Source organism: Durio zibethinus, chromosome 2 (assembly GCF_047325235.1).
Source record: "Durio zibethinus cultivar Kanyao isolate XHJ-2024 chromosome 2, ASM4732523v1, whole genome shotgun sequence".
Taxonomy (NCBI): domain Eukaryota; kingdom Viridiplantae; phylum Streptophyta; class Magnoliopsida; order Malvales; family Malvaceae; genus Durio; species Durio zibethinus.
In genome coordinates, this window is record NC_143163.1 from 34,224,962 (window position 1) to 34,243,132 (window position 18,171).

The following is an 18,171-nucleotide window of genomic DNA, read 5'->3' on the forward strand; positions in this document are numbered from 1 at the left end:
ACACATACCATTAATAGGTTTTGTAGGTTTATATAGGTTTATTGTATAACAATTAAAGTGTATAGATAATTTTGATTATAAAAAGTTTAAAAATATAGTAATAAGTAATATTTTTTTTCAAATTTTAAAACATAAAAAAAAAAGGAATATAATAAATTTTATGAAGGTAAAATTATCAAAATTTAAAATTTTAAAATAGAAATATATCTATCTAATTAATCAAATTTGAATTAAATAATATTAATTTTTAAAGTTTCAAATTTATGTTATAATTTACTATTTATTTTAAATATATAATTTTATCTATTTATTTTAAATCTAAATTGATTTGCCATTTAGATTTAAATTAAATCTAAATCCAAATATATCTAAACCAAATTTTTATCTACTTAAACAAATTTGAATATTTTAAAAATATTTGAATAATACTAAATAAAGTAAATAATCACATTTCCTTTTATCCATTTTCAAATTAATATTTAAATATTTATTATATTTAATAATTTAATTTAAAAGTTTTCAATATTTGATTATTTTGATAATATATAATATAATTATTTATTATTATTTTATATATCATCTAAAAAACTTATTTATTTAAGTGTCTATATAAATAAATTTTATCAAATTTTTATATCTATTGTAATATAATATTATATATGATTTCTTAAAAATAGTTGCCTAATCTTACTAAAGAAAACTTCTGTCATCTGCAATTAATGAATGGTCTCTCATTATGACAATAGGTGGAATCAAAATCGATTTTTATTCCTCTCAAACTTGATTCAATTTTTTTTTATTTTTTTATATTCGAATTTAACTCAATATAATATTATATAAGTTGTATTAATTCAAAATTAATAAAAAAATATTTTTAAAAAATATAAAATATTATTTTTAATATAAATATAAAATTATATAAATATATAAATAAAAAATTAATTAAAAAAATAATATATATATATATATATATATATATGAAATAAACTCAATTTAATATTTTTTATTATTATTCGATTTAATTCGACTCAAAATTTAATTTAAAAAAAATCAATCTTATTAAATCACGTGGAATCAAAACTCATAATAGCTGACAACCCTCGTGGTTCCAAAACTTCTGATTGATCATTGTTAATCTTGAACGGTAGTTCTCTATCTTTATCAACATGATTTCTCAAATATACCCTTTGTTTCAACCCTTTAAACACACTGAACAAAAGGGTTGTTTTAGTCATAAAAAATGGTTCACCTTCGATATAAACTGATGCATACCCTTCTTTCTCTATTCACTCTTCAGTATTTTCTTTCTGCCTTGTCTTAGGCCTGAGACAATACTTTCAAATGTGAAATGATCCGTTTTACCCCTCAAACCATTTTTATTTCCCTCTTACTATTACTCGGTATCCTGTACTTCATCTATTATCAACGGAAATGGCATCCAAACTACAGGTCAAAGCTAAATTTACAGTTACAGTCAGTAACCCCACCGTCACCGCTCAGACTCCCTATAATCGGTCACCTTCACCTCCTCACTGACATGCCACATCACACCTTCTCTAAACTAGCTGAAAAACTCGGTCCAATAATTTACCTCCGACTCGGCCAAGTTCCCACCATCGTCGTCTCCTCAGCTCAACTTGCTCGACTCATCCTCAAAACTCACGACCACGTCTTCTCAAATCGTCCGCAACTCGTCTCCGCTCAGTACCTCTCCTTCAACTGCTCTGACGTCACGTTTTCCCCTTACGGCCCTTACTGGCGCCAAGCTAGGAAAATCTGCGTCACCGAGCTGCTCAGCTCGAAACGTGTTAGCTCGTTCCAACTCGTCCGAGATGAGGAGGTGACACGGTTGCTGACGACGTTATCAACTAATTCAGGGTCAGAAGTCAACGTGAGCGAGCTTTTCTTCTCCTTAGCGAATGACATCCTATGTCGAGTAGCATTTGGAAGGAGGTTCACGGAAGGGGTAGGGTCAGATCAGGGGCAAAAGCGACACCTGGTAGGGGTGTTGACGGAGACCCAGGAGCTGTTCGCTGGGCTGAGCATAGGGGATTTTTTTCCCGAGTGGGAGTGGGTACACTCAGTGAGTGGGTACAAGAGGAGGTTAATGAAGATTTTGGAAGAGTTGAGGAGGGTTTGCGATGAGATAATAGAGGAGCATCTGCATTTGCAATCGAGAGGGACTGCGAAGGAGGGGAATAAAGAGGATTTCGTGGATGTTCTGCTGAGGGTGCAAAAACGAGATTACTTGGAAGTACCCATAACTGATGATAATCTCAAGGCTCTTGTTCTGGTAAATATTTAATTCCTCCCCCTTTCTCTCCTTTATTATTTTTTTATGGAGTTGGTGTTTGACAACGTTGACTCAGTTGGAGTCCGAGTTAGGGAAGCGGTTAGATTTAGATGATATATATATATGTATATGTAGGGATGTGGAACAGTGGCAGTATGCTGCCTGCATGTAGGTGTTTATATAGTAACGTCACGTCAGCAATGACGGTCGCCTGTTTCAAATGTTTTAATGTCACGTTAACCAGTGCCTCTTGCCCACCCTAGGTTTAGACATGAGTTGTGCAAAAAACCTGATCTTGCGAAAAATATTTAAAAGATAATATGATGCAAGATAGATATATATAGGGATGGAAGATTAATTTGTATTAAAAAAATCATTTATTTAGACCGAAATTAATCTAAGTATAATTATTTAGAAAATATTCAACAATCCAAATCGGATTAATTTAAATATGAACAGTTGAAATTGTTCAATTCAAAAGTTATATTTATTAAAATTGTATTAAAAAGTAACAAAAAAAAAAAGAGTAAAACCTCAATATTAAAAAATCCAAATCTCAGAAATATAAACCTAAAATAATTTAAACTAGATCTGATTGGATACAGTTAATGACCACGTGTACATGATAGAATGTGGAAACGGTTTTTCACTTAAAACGCACAAGGCGTGGCCTCATGGACCATTCGGCTTTCCCTTATATTTTGAGTTGACAGAAAACAACAATTCGTGGTAAAGGCAGGTTTCAACTTTCAATTATTTTGGACTCTAATACTGTTTGGGAGTGGGTTAGATGCATGTTTTTGAGTTTGAAACTTTGAATTATACAAACAAACGGATAGGACTGAGATTGGAGTGTGAATCATCTCAGACTTGAGTTAAACATTACAGTTATTGGTTTTTCCAAATTTTAATTCAAAGTTGAATTGATAGAATGAATGAGTAGGACAAGATCAAATTAATTATTAGTTTTAAATTCTTTTTTTAGCCATATTCGTGTTAAATTCTTGGTATTGTAGCATCTTGCTGAATTATAGGTATATATTATTTTTTTAATTTCTTTTTTATGAATGAAATTATAAAAAATATATTTTAGTTAACATTTTATCATTAAATCAACAAACATGACTTATGTAGCTAAGAAAAAATAGATCTACCTCTGTTTTGTATAAAAATAGATTTTATGAATTTGATACTTTCTGTGTTTCATTTTCTTTATTAATTTATTTTTATATCTCGGAATGATTTTTTATTTTTTTTAATATTTAAAACTCTTATTTTTTAATATTCTAAAATTATATTTAATGATTTTTTTATTTTTTGATATAAAAAATCATAAAACTTTAATTTTATAAAAAAAAATTAAAATTTTAATATTAAATACATTAAAATTAATTTTTTTAAAAATTTTGTAAAATTTAATACCTGAAAAATATTTTGGGACGTAACATAGAATTCTCGCATATAAATTAAACAACTGGTAGGCGTAGAGCTGTACTATTGGTGGGGCTACTGTACTATTGGTGGGGTGACTGCCGTCTAATGTTGATCGCATGAGTGACATAGGAAAATCTAACAATCAGACAACACTCTATGATTTGGACAGGCTGGTTTTTTATTCGTGCAAGCATCCATTAACATTAAAAAAATTTATATTTTTTATAATTATTGATTTTAGTAAATTTAAATGATAAAATTAAATATTTTTTATTTTTTAGATTTATTCAAATCAATAATTAAAAAATATATAATTTATTAATTTTATATTGATTTAAATTGATTCTTCTTTATATATATATGTGTGGACAAGATTAATTTAATTAATTTTTGTTTTATAATTTTTTTAACCCTTAATTTAAAAAATTTAATTTAAGGATTGAGAAAGACAAGTACAAGTACAAATACAAATAATTTTATTTTATTTCTTAGATCTATTAAAATTAATAATTAAAATAATATATAAAACTTTTTGAATTTTATATTATATAAATTGATTTTTCTTTATATATATATATATATATATATTTCTTTTGTTGAGAAAAACTCAGTTACAAAGTGGTCTGGCTCAGATATCACAGTGCATAATAATTAATGAGTTGCACTTTGTAATAGAAACAAAAAAATGAAGGGAAGGGTTAAAGGGATCCAAAATTAACTATATTGATTTATGTAGTTATTTTTGAAAAGAATATATAGCTCAAAAAAGTCCTTAAATAAAATATAATAATCATTTAAGTTTTTAACATTTTATTATAATCAATCAAGCTTTAAATTTTTTATTTTAAATCAATCAAATTCTTAAATATTTATTTTTATTTAATTTATTTTTTAAATATATATTTTTATCCAATTAAATTCTCAATTGGACAGTTAACCATTTTCCCTCTAACAAGAATTTAAACTATGAAAATAAATATTTGAGAATTTAATTGATTGTGGATTTGATTTTATTGAATTTTAGTTTAAAAATTTTTTTTTTTAGTCTTTTGCCTTTAAAAAGTGTCATTTAATAATTTTAAATTTTAAATCCTTTCCCTATTTCAAACTATAGTCTTTCTTGGAAGGGTGCAACTATTTGCACCTCTTTTTTCGCTCTTGACATCCTATTCTCTTAATTTTTTAAAAAAATTATATCTAAGTGAAATTATATAATTATTTTTTTTATTTCAATTTTAAAAGTCTCTAAATATGTATATCTAATAAATTTTACAATTTATTGAATATTCATATTCTATAAGTTATAAAACTTACCGGATTAATTTATCGAAACTTACTAGATTTTTATATTCGATAAGTTTAAAAAAAAGTTACATTTAGAGTTTTTAATAAAATTCATCTAATTAATATCATCTCAGTTTAACGAAGAAATATATTTAATTTTTTGAGATTCTAACCAAACCTAGAAATTTAGTTTTAAAAAAAACTCATATCCTGAAAGATTTTCATAATATTAAAAAAGAAAAATCTGGATTTGTTTTAAATAATTATAAACCTATTTATGAATTGATAGATAGAAATTACAGTTTTAATAGAAAGAGCACTTAGATCATATTATTTGAGTCTTTGAATTTTTTCTTAATTTTAATGATCTAAGATAAAAACTTTTAAAAATTTTCGAATTTATAAATTTGGAGATTTTAAAAGCTTTTGGATTTAGAAAAGCTTAAATATATAATTAAATAATTTTATTTAAAATTAAATTATAAAAAATGTGAAGAGAAAAAAAAATGAGATGCAAATAAAAGCTTCCTATTGTAAAAAAAAAAAAAAAAAAATGTTAGAAGGCATGCCTTGTTAAGCGGGTACAAGGTCAAGTTGTGCTGGGTGGGAAGGCTGTGCGGTGTGACTAATAAAATGAAATTTTCAGGACATGTTTGTTGCTGGAACTGATACAACAGCTGCAACCCTGGAATGGACAATGACAGAATTAGCTAGGCACCCTGAAATGATGAAGAAAGCACAAGAAGAGGTTCGAAGCATTGCATGTAAAGCCGGGAAGGTTGATGAGAGTCATCTTCAACACCTTCACTACATCAAGGCTGCGATCAAAGAGACGATGAGACTACATCCATCGGTACCTTTACTGGTTCCACGAGAATCGATGGATGAATGCATTCTTGATGGCTACAAAATACCTGCAAAAACTCGGGTCCTGATCAATGCCTATGCTATAGGACGAGATCCAAATTCATGGGAGAATCCTCTGGAATATAATCCTATGAGATTTGAGGATACAAACATTGGTGCCAAGGATCAGGATTTTAGGTTTCTACCATTTGGAGGTGGGAGAAGAGGTTGCCCAGGTTACACCTTTGGTCTGGCAACAGTTGAGATTGCACTTGCTCGGCTCTTGTTTCACTTTGATTGGGCATTGCCTCAAGGAGCAGGCACTGATGATGTGGACCTCAATGAGATTTTTGGTCTGGCTACGAGAAAAAGAACTCCTCTCGTACTAGTCCCAACGATGAACAGAGGACTATGGATTTAAGTAGGATGATGAATTGGTGATCAGAAGTAGACTCCTGCGGTCAAAGAATAAATTGGTTTTCTTTCACTTGCTGTTGTCTATCTAATAATGTCGAATACTCGTAACAAAATAAAGGGAAATTCTATTTGCATCACCGTTTTTGTTTTATGCATCTTCATTATTTTCTTCAAAATGTTTTGTAATTAAAATTATTAAAATATTTTTTTCACAACATATTCCAAAATGAAAATTTTTGAAAAATTACAAAAAAAAATTATTAAAATTATTTATAAATAAGTATAATAAAAAAGTTATTATTAAGGAAAGAATAATAAATATTTTCTTATTGGTTATTAAAATTTTATAATAATTTTAAATAAACTAAATTTCTTGAAAAAATATCTTCATTTACTTATTACAACGAAATTTGTACATTTACATATTAAATTTTGATATAAAATTATGTAATATTTAATAATATTAGTATCTTTTTATTCATAAAAATGCAATGTTGATAAAAAAAACTCTTTATTTTTGAATTAATTCTAATTTTTTCAACTCCCTTATCACTGGTTCTCCAATTCGTATAAAGTCAAAAGACACGAAAATAGTAATTTTTTACTTTTTTTTTTTTTTACTTCTTGAAACATCATAAAAAATCCCAACACATGTACAATTATCATACTCAAGGACGTTCATTTTCAATCAAAACAATAAAAATATTTTTTATTAATTTTAAAATTTATTATTTTTCATTATACTTTTTTTATTACATTAATTTATAAATACTTTTATCGACATTTCCTTTTTTGTAATTTTTTTTCAATATTTCACTTTTCAAAAAATATTATGAGTTTCCAATCCAAAAATATATTTTCAAAAAGTACTATGAATTCTCGGAAATATATTTTTAAAAACTGTTTTAACTTCTCAAAAATTCATTCATGAGAAATATCATGAGTTCTCAAAAAAATTGAATATCCGATAATTTAAAAAAAAAGTAATTTTATTTAAAAATTTTTAAAAAGAATGGAGGTGTAGAGAGCAAAAACGGTGTGCATTTAGAACTCCCCAAAATAAATTTCTCCCCCATGTAATGTTTCCAGTGCCCACTATAGATTTCATTTCATATTGTGGTAATTCAAAACAAATATTTGATATATGCGCAAAATCTGCGATTGGCACTTAAACTTACTGACAGAACATTTGTGGTAAATAAACATATAATCATGAACAAAACTTTGCAGCAGAATTTTTGTGCTTGAAACATTCCTGGAGCACATGAAGCATCCAATTCCAGGACCAATAACTATGACAACCAAATGGCTAGTCTATCCTCAACCTTTAACCCTGGTAAGTGAAATAAAAAGTTGAAGAAAAAATCATTCTAACCCCTCAATGAATCAAATTAAGGGCAAAACGAAATGATAAAAGAGAGTTGGTCTTACATTCCAATAACAATGGTAGTGAGATCGTAAGCAACATTAGTATTTATTTAGCTTTCTTTCCTGTAGGTACACGTATCCAATAAACTTACTTGGCCTTTTCTGTGGATTTTTCCTCTGACTCCTCAGGTGTGGAAGAGTCTAGCGCTGTTATCTTCCCAAAAGACTCTTTTGCATCGCCAAAGAAGTCTTTCACTTTATCAAGCACTGTTTTAAGCTGGTCTTGTGTTGGAAGCTGAATTGGATTTGGAACATATTAGGAGTAGTAAAAAGGGAAATCTTTGTAATTGAAATCTGAAAGGAAAATAGAAAGAAGAAAAGAACGAGTGGAACACAGCTGCATAAAAAGTTCTAATATAAACTCAGTCTATACTGCCAGCTAAAATCTAGACATTATCCAAAGAATCTAGCACCCCAACTAACTAAGAGTTAAGCCAACCACATGGAGTCTCATTAAATTACAAACTAATATAGAGTTTGAAAAGTTAAATGCTAGAATCAAAAAAGTGTATTCTCACCTCAATAACATTGTTGGTAGCGAGCGCAGCTCTCACATTACCATTTTCCTGCACATTTAGCACACACAATTTAGATAATGAAGCAGCGAATTTTTTCATCAACTAGGGGCAAAAAAGAAATAGTTTTGATGATAATAAGTTGGGAAAACCAACTCTGAACCAAATTTTATAAAATATAGGATGAAGCAATAGGAACTTTACAACAAGTTTGTAGCCATATCTGAACTCAGTTGCAGATCGCAACACACGGAATTGTTTAAATGCTGTCTTTTGTATCTCCTTCTCATCCTATTTGAAAAAGAGCCCATTAGTCAGCAAAACTTGAGAACAGGTTGAAAATAATGCAAAGTCATTAAATATGAACAAGTCAAAATCCAAAAGTTATCTGGTAAGTAAAATGAAACTTTAATACGCTATCTGATGGTGCTAAAACTGGCAGGAATTCTATTAACATCAAAAAGAAAAGCTTCAAATCAGTAATAAAAAGAGTCATGAGAGTAACTCAGCTAAAAAACCAGAGTCAAACTAATGCCTTTTCTTACAGCATAGCCTAACATAAATAAAGGTCCAAAATTACAACTTGGAGGAGATTTCAAAATATGCAAGTATAGGTTCAATGAGTCCATGACAGAGTTTTGACAGTGCCATTCTTATGATAGGTCATCTTTCCTTATAGTGCAGAAAGTATTATGTCCTAATTTGTTACAATGGATATTATTAACGCAAATGCAGATATAAAATCATTAAAAAAAAAAAAAAAAAAAAAGAATAGCAATGGTCTTGACAGCACTAAAGATCACATCATATTAATAACCTTCTTTGTTTCTATAAAGTATTGAAAAAGCAGAATAAATTTATTAGCCCCAAAATTGAAAGAAAACCAATAACAATAGAAATTATAAAATCAAAAGGACTGTATGGAAGGAAATTACTCTGGGCAAAACAAAAAATGATAACTCTCAATTCTTAGAAAGGTAATTAACTTATTGAGAGATGATGTCAGGGTAGAGAGAATATACTCTGTAAATAACTGCTGCGAGATTTCTAGCAAGCGTATCTTTGTAGATGTATTTTCCAAGGAAATTGTCCTTTGCTGCGACCATGATTTTGGCTGTGGTGCCACCTGTTACAAGACTAAGTGGATACCATAGATTAACCTGCACAGGTAATGAGACTTTAGTACTCAAAGAAAAATGTAGCTATCCTACAATTTCTTGTACATAATTCACAGTAAAAAATGCATAGCGTGCAAACCAATATCTATGGATTTCTTTTTCCGACAGAAGGATGGTTAGTGCCAAGGCATGACGTGGTTAGCAAGAGCTTAAGGACTAGTAAATGGCACAATCGCCACTACCGAGAGTATGGTTGGTAAATATTTAAAGAGAGAATTTTTTTTCCCCCTTTCCATGTCTCCCCTCCTTGATATGGCTTTCAAAGAGAAAAATTGCAGCAATCACTACAGAAAAAAGTTTAAAAGTTCAAGGCTATCAGCTTAAGCCTATTTGGCCCAACTAAGGCTGCAATAAAAAGGAGCTGTTGTCAATAATAAAATAATTTGAAATACTATCTAGAAATTTCTATCCATCAAAAAGTTTCATTAATTTTATCTATCAACTCCTCATTGCAACTATGTTAAAAAACTCAAATTTGAAGTTTCCATGTTATGCTTTCAAATGCTCATTTACAACTCTTATAGAAGCAAAAAATTCTTTTAACCAGACTCCCATTTGCCTCAACTGTAGTTTTTCATTTTTATCTATTTTAGGTTGTCAATTTGCAAATACGCAAGAACCTAGTAACTCTAACAGAAGATTGGAAGAAAGGAAGCAAATGTAAGACTGAAAAACTTCAAGTTATAAGCTTGAGTCTATTTGGCCTGACTAAAGCTGCAATAAAAGAGAGTTGTTGTCATATTGAAATTAATTGAAATACTATCTATAAGATTTTTCTGTCCATCAAAAAGTCTCGTTAATTGTATCTATCAACACCTTATTGCAACTTATATATAAACACTAGATATTAATAGGGAGAAAGAGAGACAAACATTGGCCATGCGGATGAAGATGACAAAGCGAGGGTTGCCATCGTCTTCGATCGTAGGCAAAGGAGGAGGTGGAGGCCTTCGAAACTGACGAGCTGCCATTCCTTTCTTCCCTTTGGCTTCTACCACCAGCATCCCTCGTCTCTGTTGCTGTCTCTTACTCTGCTGCTGCCACGTCGTGGTTCTGGAACTGAACAGCGAGTGCTTCACCAATCCACCGACTGCTTCGTGGTGGGTTCTTGAAGTACTCGATAGAGGTAGCCTCACCAGCGCATTTAGCGACATACCCACCTCCATTTTTTGACAAACAAAACTGTGTTTTCTATATATTTTTTTTTTGTCTTTTTATTATCTTCTAAAAGTTTCTTTCCCTTTGCAACTGCTCGCTGCTATTTTCTGGAACTCGGGATGAGATTATTTGTGGAGTGGGTCTTATCCACGCTCTCAGAATTTCTGAGGAAAAAAGAGTAGGGGAGAGGTCTACAGAATATCCTCCAGACACGTGGCGTTTCACGTTCAACTGGTAGTACGAACTTTGGGGTCCCACAAATTAGAGTTCATCTCGAGACGGTGCGTTTTAGCCCTTTAACGCTTACACATGCTATGTTAAGTTCGACGCTCATTTTTGCGTCTTATTTAGATCACCGTGTAATGTCTCTGTTTGATCCCTGAACCAGTTCGTAATAGATTTACTTATGTTTTATACATTTTTTCTATTTTAAAATACAAAAGTTGTTTATTACTATTCATTATTTACTTGAGGCTACATTTGAATTATGACTATAGATGATAAAAAGATTTGTATACGATGGATTCTTATTTGTTTTGATCCGATAGGATTTTTTTTTTTTTTTGAAAATAAAATTTAGCTTGAGCAGATTTTCATATAAAAGATATTCCAGACGAGTGAAATAGATTTAAAAATCTTTAGTTTTGTCCTGTGATATATATATATATATAAATATATTATTATTTATTTATACTATATTAATAAAATTATTATTTAATATATTAATTCAAGAGATTAATTAATAAAATATTATATTTATATATAATTAAAAATAATTTATATTAAAATAATATTTTTATAAATTTATACTAAATTAAAATAATTAAATTAATTTTAAATTAAAACAGTCAAATACAATTAAATAATATATATGGGTGTGTGAGTCGAATAATAATCAGTACAAAATATAATAATTTGATGTCAAAGTAAAATGAAATCTGATGAAACTATTAAAAAATTGGTCGGGTTATAGACGAGTATAATTATAATCGGTACCCGCCAGCCAGTTGCCATCCTAAGTATGACACTAATTTGATGTTTTCGTTAAAAGCAAACTCCAGAACAATAAATAAATGGGCTTTGTGTGCTTTTGATGGACGTTATTTCAGTAATTTTTTTTTTTTCAAACGGTGCATTAACTTGAACATTTTTTCAAAGCTTTTTTCCCCTTTTTTTGAAACTTAAACTAAAGTCCAAGACTCCGCGTAGTTTCCCTGAGTGAGTTTTCCTTTAGTACCCAAACAAACATCATTCCTAGTTCAAACACACAAACTAAGATGGCTGAAGTCCTTGAATTAAGGTCATTTCCAGCAAGAAGCCGCAATAATGGACTTTGATTTCCAGCCGAGAACCAAGCACCCTTTATCTTCCACAATTGTGTAACCCTCACAAGCCTTTACCTTTCCTAGCCACTGCTTGGCCTGCGTTATCATCTTGATAGGCACCGGTTGAAAACCTGCTCGGCTCATCCTCCTGCGCCATTGATCAACCCTTTCGTGCCTTTCGAATCTGGCTGGCCCTTCACAGCTTACAATGTTATTTATTTCTTCTGCGAAGTAGAATTGCTCCATTTTGGCACGTTTAGTGTCATACTTGGGCAGCATTGCGTCTAGTGAGTCAAATATAGCAGAGTAATAATGCAATGCCTCCATGAACCTGCCAAGAAAGAAAGGCCCGTTATGACTCGAGTCTTGCTCTACTAGAATCAGGAGCTTGGGAGACAATTTATGTAGCTTTTGGAGAACTGAGTTTAATGCTCCTCGGCTTTCTTTCACCACACAATGTAGTTGAAGAATGCTATTGATGACCAAGGCCTCTTCATCCGATGTCTTAACATCTTCAGGTTTCAGGTTTTCTAAATTGCTTTCCACGACTGAAAATTCAAAGTTCAATTTCAAGCTTTTGGCGTAGTGTTCTAGATCATCTCCAATTGCTTGGAGGCGTTCAGGGCAGGTTCCTACTCCGGTTATTCGAAGACGTTTAGGTGGCTGACCAGCACGGTGGACTAGGCTCTGCATTAAGTTGCGCCACTGGTGGCCACGAGCCAGACCAAGTGTCATACCCAAATCCACCACGTGAACAAAACTCTCTCCCTCAAAGGCTTCTAATATCGATTCATTCGCTACAAAATGACCGAATTGGATTTGCGGACATAATTCATATACAAGGCTTAAGGCCTCATCTTTTTCGATTGTAACAGTCCTTGCTTTTGCTACCGGTCCTACTACTCCAACCGCCCCTAGTGGTTGAAGCAAAGCGAGACGGTCAGCAAGTCCCTGGACAAAGCAAGAAGCAACTCGCTGGAATGAAGTTCCAAGGACAAGGGCATTGGCCCTAAGCTCTGATAGTAATGCTGAAGCATGCATTTTGTCACGGCAAGCCACTGCCTCAGCACAAGCAGTGAGTTGCTCAACAAGTTTCATCCCTTCTCCACCCTCTTCTTCCTTGCTTTCATTTTCCTCACCTCCCAACATTGCAACAGCTGCTTCTTCCATAGCCTCGATTGCTAAATATCTCTGCATGTAAGTCCAAACATGATCCCGGAATAGGAGTCTTGGCAAGCTAGTAGTACTACAATTGGAGTTACCATTGCTGCCAAGGGATTCATCCATAGGGTGTTCCAGCTTTGACCTTTTATGGTTTCTGGTTTCATAAAAAATTTGCCTAAATTTCCGGTCAATTGGACACTTAAGGGAATAATTTTGCACGCCTGGTAAATTGAGATCAAGACTCATCGCTTCATTGCTTTTATCATCACCGTAGAGTTGAGGTCGCCATTGGGGACCAGGCGCCATAGCACTGATCCTCTGAAGAACTATCTGCTTGCAATGGCTATTTATGTGTGCTTCCTTGTTGAGCGAATATTTCGAGGTCATACATTTAATCCAAAACCTAAACAAAGTACACAAGAAAATGAGTTTTAAATGTTGTATTTCTTTCGTTAGGCATAGAGCAATGGAATATTTCCTCCCTGTCATTTTCGAGGAATCCCTGGTATTTAGGAGTTTACATCTTGTCTTTCTTGTGTGTCAATTTTGTACAGCTTAGAAGTTGTTTCCCTACATGACCGTCAGTTTATAGATATGCCTTTATACTCTCAAACAACCTTGGAACTTCATTTAAATGTCGTTTCCTTTCATCAGGACTTTGGCACTCAGCCTCAGATGCAGATGCAAATGCAAAGGTAGGGTGTTTATGACACTCTCATAAATTGAAAAAAAAAGAAAATTTAAAGGAAAATTTCCCTCTTGATATCCCTAAAAATTTTTTTACGTGCGTCTCAAAATTTTCCCCGAACATAATTTTTCTTATTTCCCTAATCATTCCCCTCCCAGCCATTACCCAATACTCAGCCACAACACACGGTCAGCCAACACCCAACACTCAGTAGATTCCCACTGTAATAAATAGATACCCACGAAAAAAGAATCCCCATGGCTCAGCCTGCCTACGTTGCTTAACAATGTTCAACCAAATCCCGGGGCTGCAGAACCACAAATCAAACAAATAAATTGTCTTCGTCCTTAATTTATCTAAAGTTATTTTTGTTTCGCTTCGGCGCTTGTCACAATAATCGTCAACAACTAGATTGAACTACTTATGTTGGGAGTAGGCAATGATAGGGACTGGGACGCGGTTGCCAACTTACTATGATTTCTCTATAATCTGTTGCTATCCTTGTTTCCAAGATTTGCTAAAACACAAATTTCTGCCGTTCTGTGAAACTGCGGCATTTTGTTAACATAAAGTATATTACTTTACCCTAAGTGTTCGGCTTTTATTACTTATGCTTCTACAATGGAGTTCCAAGAAATAAAGCTGCAGAGTATATTCCCTTTAATGCATTAAGAAAAATCCACCGAGCAAGATGGTGTAAATACGTGCCTGGCAGGGCATCAACAAGATCGCCAAATACATGCTTAGCGCCGGCTGATTAATTTATTCATTTTCATTGTTACAGGATCAAGTGACAGTTTTAGGCTAGGACAGAAAGAGTTGAGTAAGAGCATTTTGTAAATGTTGATGGGGGCAATTTTAAAACTAAAAACCACAAAGAAAAGGAATAACAATGCATCTCATTCAGTTTATTCTTTTCATAGTATAAGACATCTCAATATTGAGGTAAAGAATATGAACAAATGAATATTCCGAGTGAACTATAAAGGAAGAAATTGCATCTGAAATCCAATGGGATTAGACATTGGAAATAAATGAATCTGCAGAAGTAACTTGAAACTCTATTCCTCATTATGCAAAATTGCTGACCCTTTTTGTTGTGGTACTGATTTTACACCCTCTACTCGTTTCTCTTCCTTTTTGATGGATTCAGTAAGAAAACTCATGGCCTCTGAGTGATATATATTTCTTGACCCATATTGCAATATCTTCAGCAGAGGCTTGTGCTTGTGGTCAAGGATTTAAATTGTGATCGCGAATACGTTTTTTATTATGTCATTTTTATCATGATTATAGATACAAAAGAGATAATTGCAATTATCATGGTTGTAAATTTTTTTAATTTTTGTACAATTTATTTTAAAATATAATAATTATAATTATAATAAAAAAATTATTACTTTATAATTTTTAAAATAATTTATGATTCTTAATTTTTTATTTATAAATTAAAATATATATATATATTTTTTCATATTTTATAGTTATAATTCAGAATTAAATTACATATTATAAATGCTTTTCATTATAATACCCATTAAATTCATGGACATAAATGTTATAAATAAATATGATAAAAAAAAGCTTATATGAAGTTAATTAAGATTATAATTAATTTAATTAGAAAAATAATGATGAATATTTTAGATATTTTTATAATATATGTTTATTGGGGGAAGATAATTAAAACTAACTCTTTGACCATAGATACATATACTTGATTGTTAGATCAAATTTTCAAACGTAACATATTAAATAACTAATTAACCAAAATAATATATTAGTGACAAACTAGTCTTTATTAACTAAAAAAATATACAATTAACAATAACATTAATAGTATTGAACTACTGTGATTTTAAGTTAAAAAAAAAAAAAAAAAAAAAACTGTGATTAGTTGGGCTGAACTCGAACCAACCAATACTTTCCCACGTCCCTACATTCTTCAAAATTCACGATTTAACCTCTATGACTGTACCTCTTTCCGTCTCTTTCTGCAAAAATCCACAGCATCTCACATGCTTCCTCTGTCTCCTAACCTCTTCCAATTTCCAGCCACGCTATCTCTGTCTTCTTCCTCAACCCAAGCCACCACCACACTACTAGTGAACCCAAGCCCCTTATCTTTCCATCTTGGCGGTTAAAGGATGTTTTTCTTCTTCTCAACTCTCATGGTCTGCGGTGGTCATTGATTAATTTCAATAGCATTTTCTTTGATCTTGATTTAGGTTTATAGTTGCTGATTGAGTTATACAGTTAAGGGTTTTTCTTGTTTCGAATGCGTTTTCTTCGTATGAAATTCTGTGACCATTGAAAAAAGGAATAGGTTTTCAAATTACATTTTGGGTTGAAAACGGTGATTGCCGCTGTAGCGTCCCGCTATAGCCACTATTGTCTGTTACACTGTTATTTTGCGGCCGTGAGCCGCGATTATGAGCGTGAATTCCTTTCACACCCCAATTTCGGGTCAAAATAGCGGCCTCAATACCGCTACACAACCACTATTTGAAACCCTAAATGCGGTGTCTGGAGGAGCACATCCAGAGTCTCAAACTCATGCACAGCGTCCTTGTATTCGAGAAGGGGAGCATTTATGTTAACCTTCCGAAGTTCCTCAGAGTAAGCAATGGCCGGATCCCTCATCCATTCTTGCTCTGCCACAACCGTCAGTTTTGGGGGCAGGAAATTTAGAGGAGGCTCTCTCACAGGGATTAGAGGGTTGGCAGCTGGATGATCTAGGTTGAAATTTCCTCAGGCAGAAAAAGTTTCCATGCCAGCATGCACATAGGCTTGTAGAAATAGGAGTTTGCCAGTTTAATTTCAGAATCTGTGGGATTGCTTCCTATGAAAAATGGATACATCAGGACTTGCGCCACCACCTTAACAGGATCCAAAAGCTTCCCAGCCTCAACAGCCATTCGAGCCACATGGTCTGCTATGTTTGCACCACAGCTTACGCCAAGAAGTACGCAACTGCTCTGGTGACACGACCAAGTCAGTCAATTACTACCTCATAAAACAACAAACAAGAGAAAAAGGTGAAAGAAAATTATTACTAGAAGCAAGAAAAATGGAAGTGAACAAGAACATTTAGTAATCATGTTTACAAGCAAACTTGATTACGTAGACAGCATGATTATACTGACAAACAAGGCAAACAAGTTCTCTACAAAACCCTTTTAGAAAGGACTATACGAAGTTATTGATTCTCAGAGAAAGTTTACTTTTGAAAGAGTTACAATCAAGGGACATAACTCCATCTTCCGATTATTAGAGAAAGTTCATCTGTCCTAAAAAATCTAATAAACGGTTCATTTCCTTCAAAGAGTGATTTATTTTGTTTTTATTTAGTAATCTTAAACATGTTGATAGCTACAGCTGTTGAACTACATTTTAATATTTTTTGTCAGAATATAGGAATTTAGTCCTAAATAAGAGTGGATTTAATCCACATACATTATTTGTGCATTACAGTTTTAGAGCAAGAGGACCAAAATGGGAACATCTTTCAGAATGTTTTTAGCTATATACTAGACATTGCTGTCAAGAATGGGCATTTCCAGAAAATTAGCGGATCCGACGATGAAATTTTTGTAATTCCAGGCCTTCATCCCACCCGATCCCCCAGATTCGAACTATCTACTCCTCTAAATCTATGCTCATTCTTTGAAACCTGCGCCTGACATTGTTATCTTCATTTATGCACTTACATTAGCCCAGATGAAATGAAATGATGCCCCTGTATCCAAAACAGAGTATGGGTCTTGCGGTTGCGGGAAACAAGAATTCGATGTATCTTCTGTTTGATATGGAATTTTCTACAAAATTGGCTTATTGTTACTCTTGATTGTAACTTTTCAAACCATACGGAATTCAAAAGAAGCAGAATGAACAGGAAAATACTTCATTAATCTGACAAATTTCCAAATCACTAGAATGAATGGAAGCTGAATCAAATTGATTAAAAACTGAAAACATACCTAGAGGGATCTCCGTGAGCAGCCAACCAAGGCTCAACCATAGACGCACCAAACCCATAAAAAACATGAGCATCCCATTCCCCATCCACCTCCCACACTTTGCCAAATTCGCCCGCTTCCTTAACCAATTCAATACCTTCAAACCATCCTCAAACGCCGCCGGATACCTGCTCTCCGGTGCCAGCCTGTAGCCAACCGCAACCACGATCACATCACAGAGCTTCGCAATCCTCCTACAAAACACGTCATTCCCTACACTATCATTACTTCCACCGACAAAAGCTCCGCCATGAAACTGTAACATCTCCGGTAATTTCTTTTGTTTTTTCCCTGTCTGAGGAGAGTAACCTCTGTAAACAAAAGTAAGATCTTTGCTTTTGCTTTCGTTTGTTTTCATGTCAGAGAGTAGGAACTGAAATTTACTTATTGTTGTCTTAAAATAGACCTGCTCCACCTCTTCC

The 18,171-nt window shown here is 32.4% G+C and overlaps 2 protein-coding genes and 2 pseudogenes across 3 annotated transcripts; 1 reads left to right on the forward strand and 3 right to left on the reverse strand.

The window, feature by feature from the left end:
- Window positions 1–1,288: 1,288 nt before the first annotated feature.
- Window positions 1,289–6,411, forward strand: LOC111317954 (tryptamine 5-hydroxylase-like). Its single transcript, XM_022920500.2, has 2 exons — window positions 1,289–2,293; window positions 5,658–6,411. Exons 1-2 carry the CDS (start codon window positions 1,349–1,351, stop codon window positions 6,276–6,278), a joined length of 1,566 nt encoding a protein of 521 aa, XP_022776235.2. The 5' UTR covers window positions 1,289–1,348; the 3' UTR covers window positions 6,279–6,411.
- A 940-nt stretch (window positions 6,412–7,351) lies between these two features.
- LOC111317465 (protein HHL1, chloroplastic-like) lies at window positions 7,352–10,719 on the reverse strand. 2 transcript variants are annotated; one of them, XM_022919886.2, is made up of 6 exons: window positions 10,268–10,719; window positions 9,240–9,377; window positions 8,422–8,508; window positions 8,221–8,268; window positions 7,795–7,937; window positions 7,352–7,607 (listed from the first exon to the last, which is right to left on the reverse strand). In XM_022919886.2, exons 1-6 carry the CDS (start codon window positions 10,559–10,561, stop codon window positions 7,595–7,597), a joined length of 723 nt encoding a protein of 240 aa, XP_022775621.1. In that variant the 5' UTR covers window positions 10,562–10,719; the 3' UTR covers window positions 7,352–7,594. The 2 variants fall into 2 exon arrangements, with proteins under 2 accessions (XP_022775621.1, XP_022775622.1); XM_022919887.2 differs by lacking the exon at window positions 7,352–7,607 and having other exon boundaries at window positions 7,653–7,937.
- An 828-nt stretch (window positions 10,720–11,547) lies between these two features.
- Window positions 11,548–14,094, reverse strand: LOC111317466 (GRAS family protein RAD1 pseudogene; annotated as a pseudogene).
- Window positions 14,095–14,764: 670 nt separating this feature from the next.
- On the reverse strand, window positions 14,765–18,117 carry LOC111317955 (putative carboxylesterase 11; annotated as a pseudogene).
- Window positions 18,118–18,171: the final 54 nt, after the last annotated feature.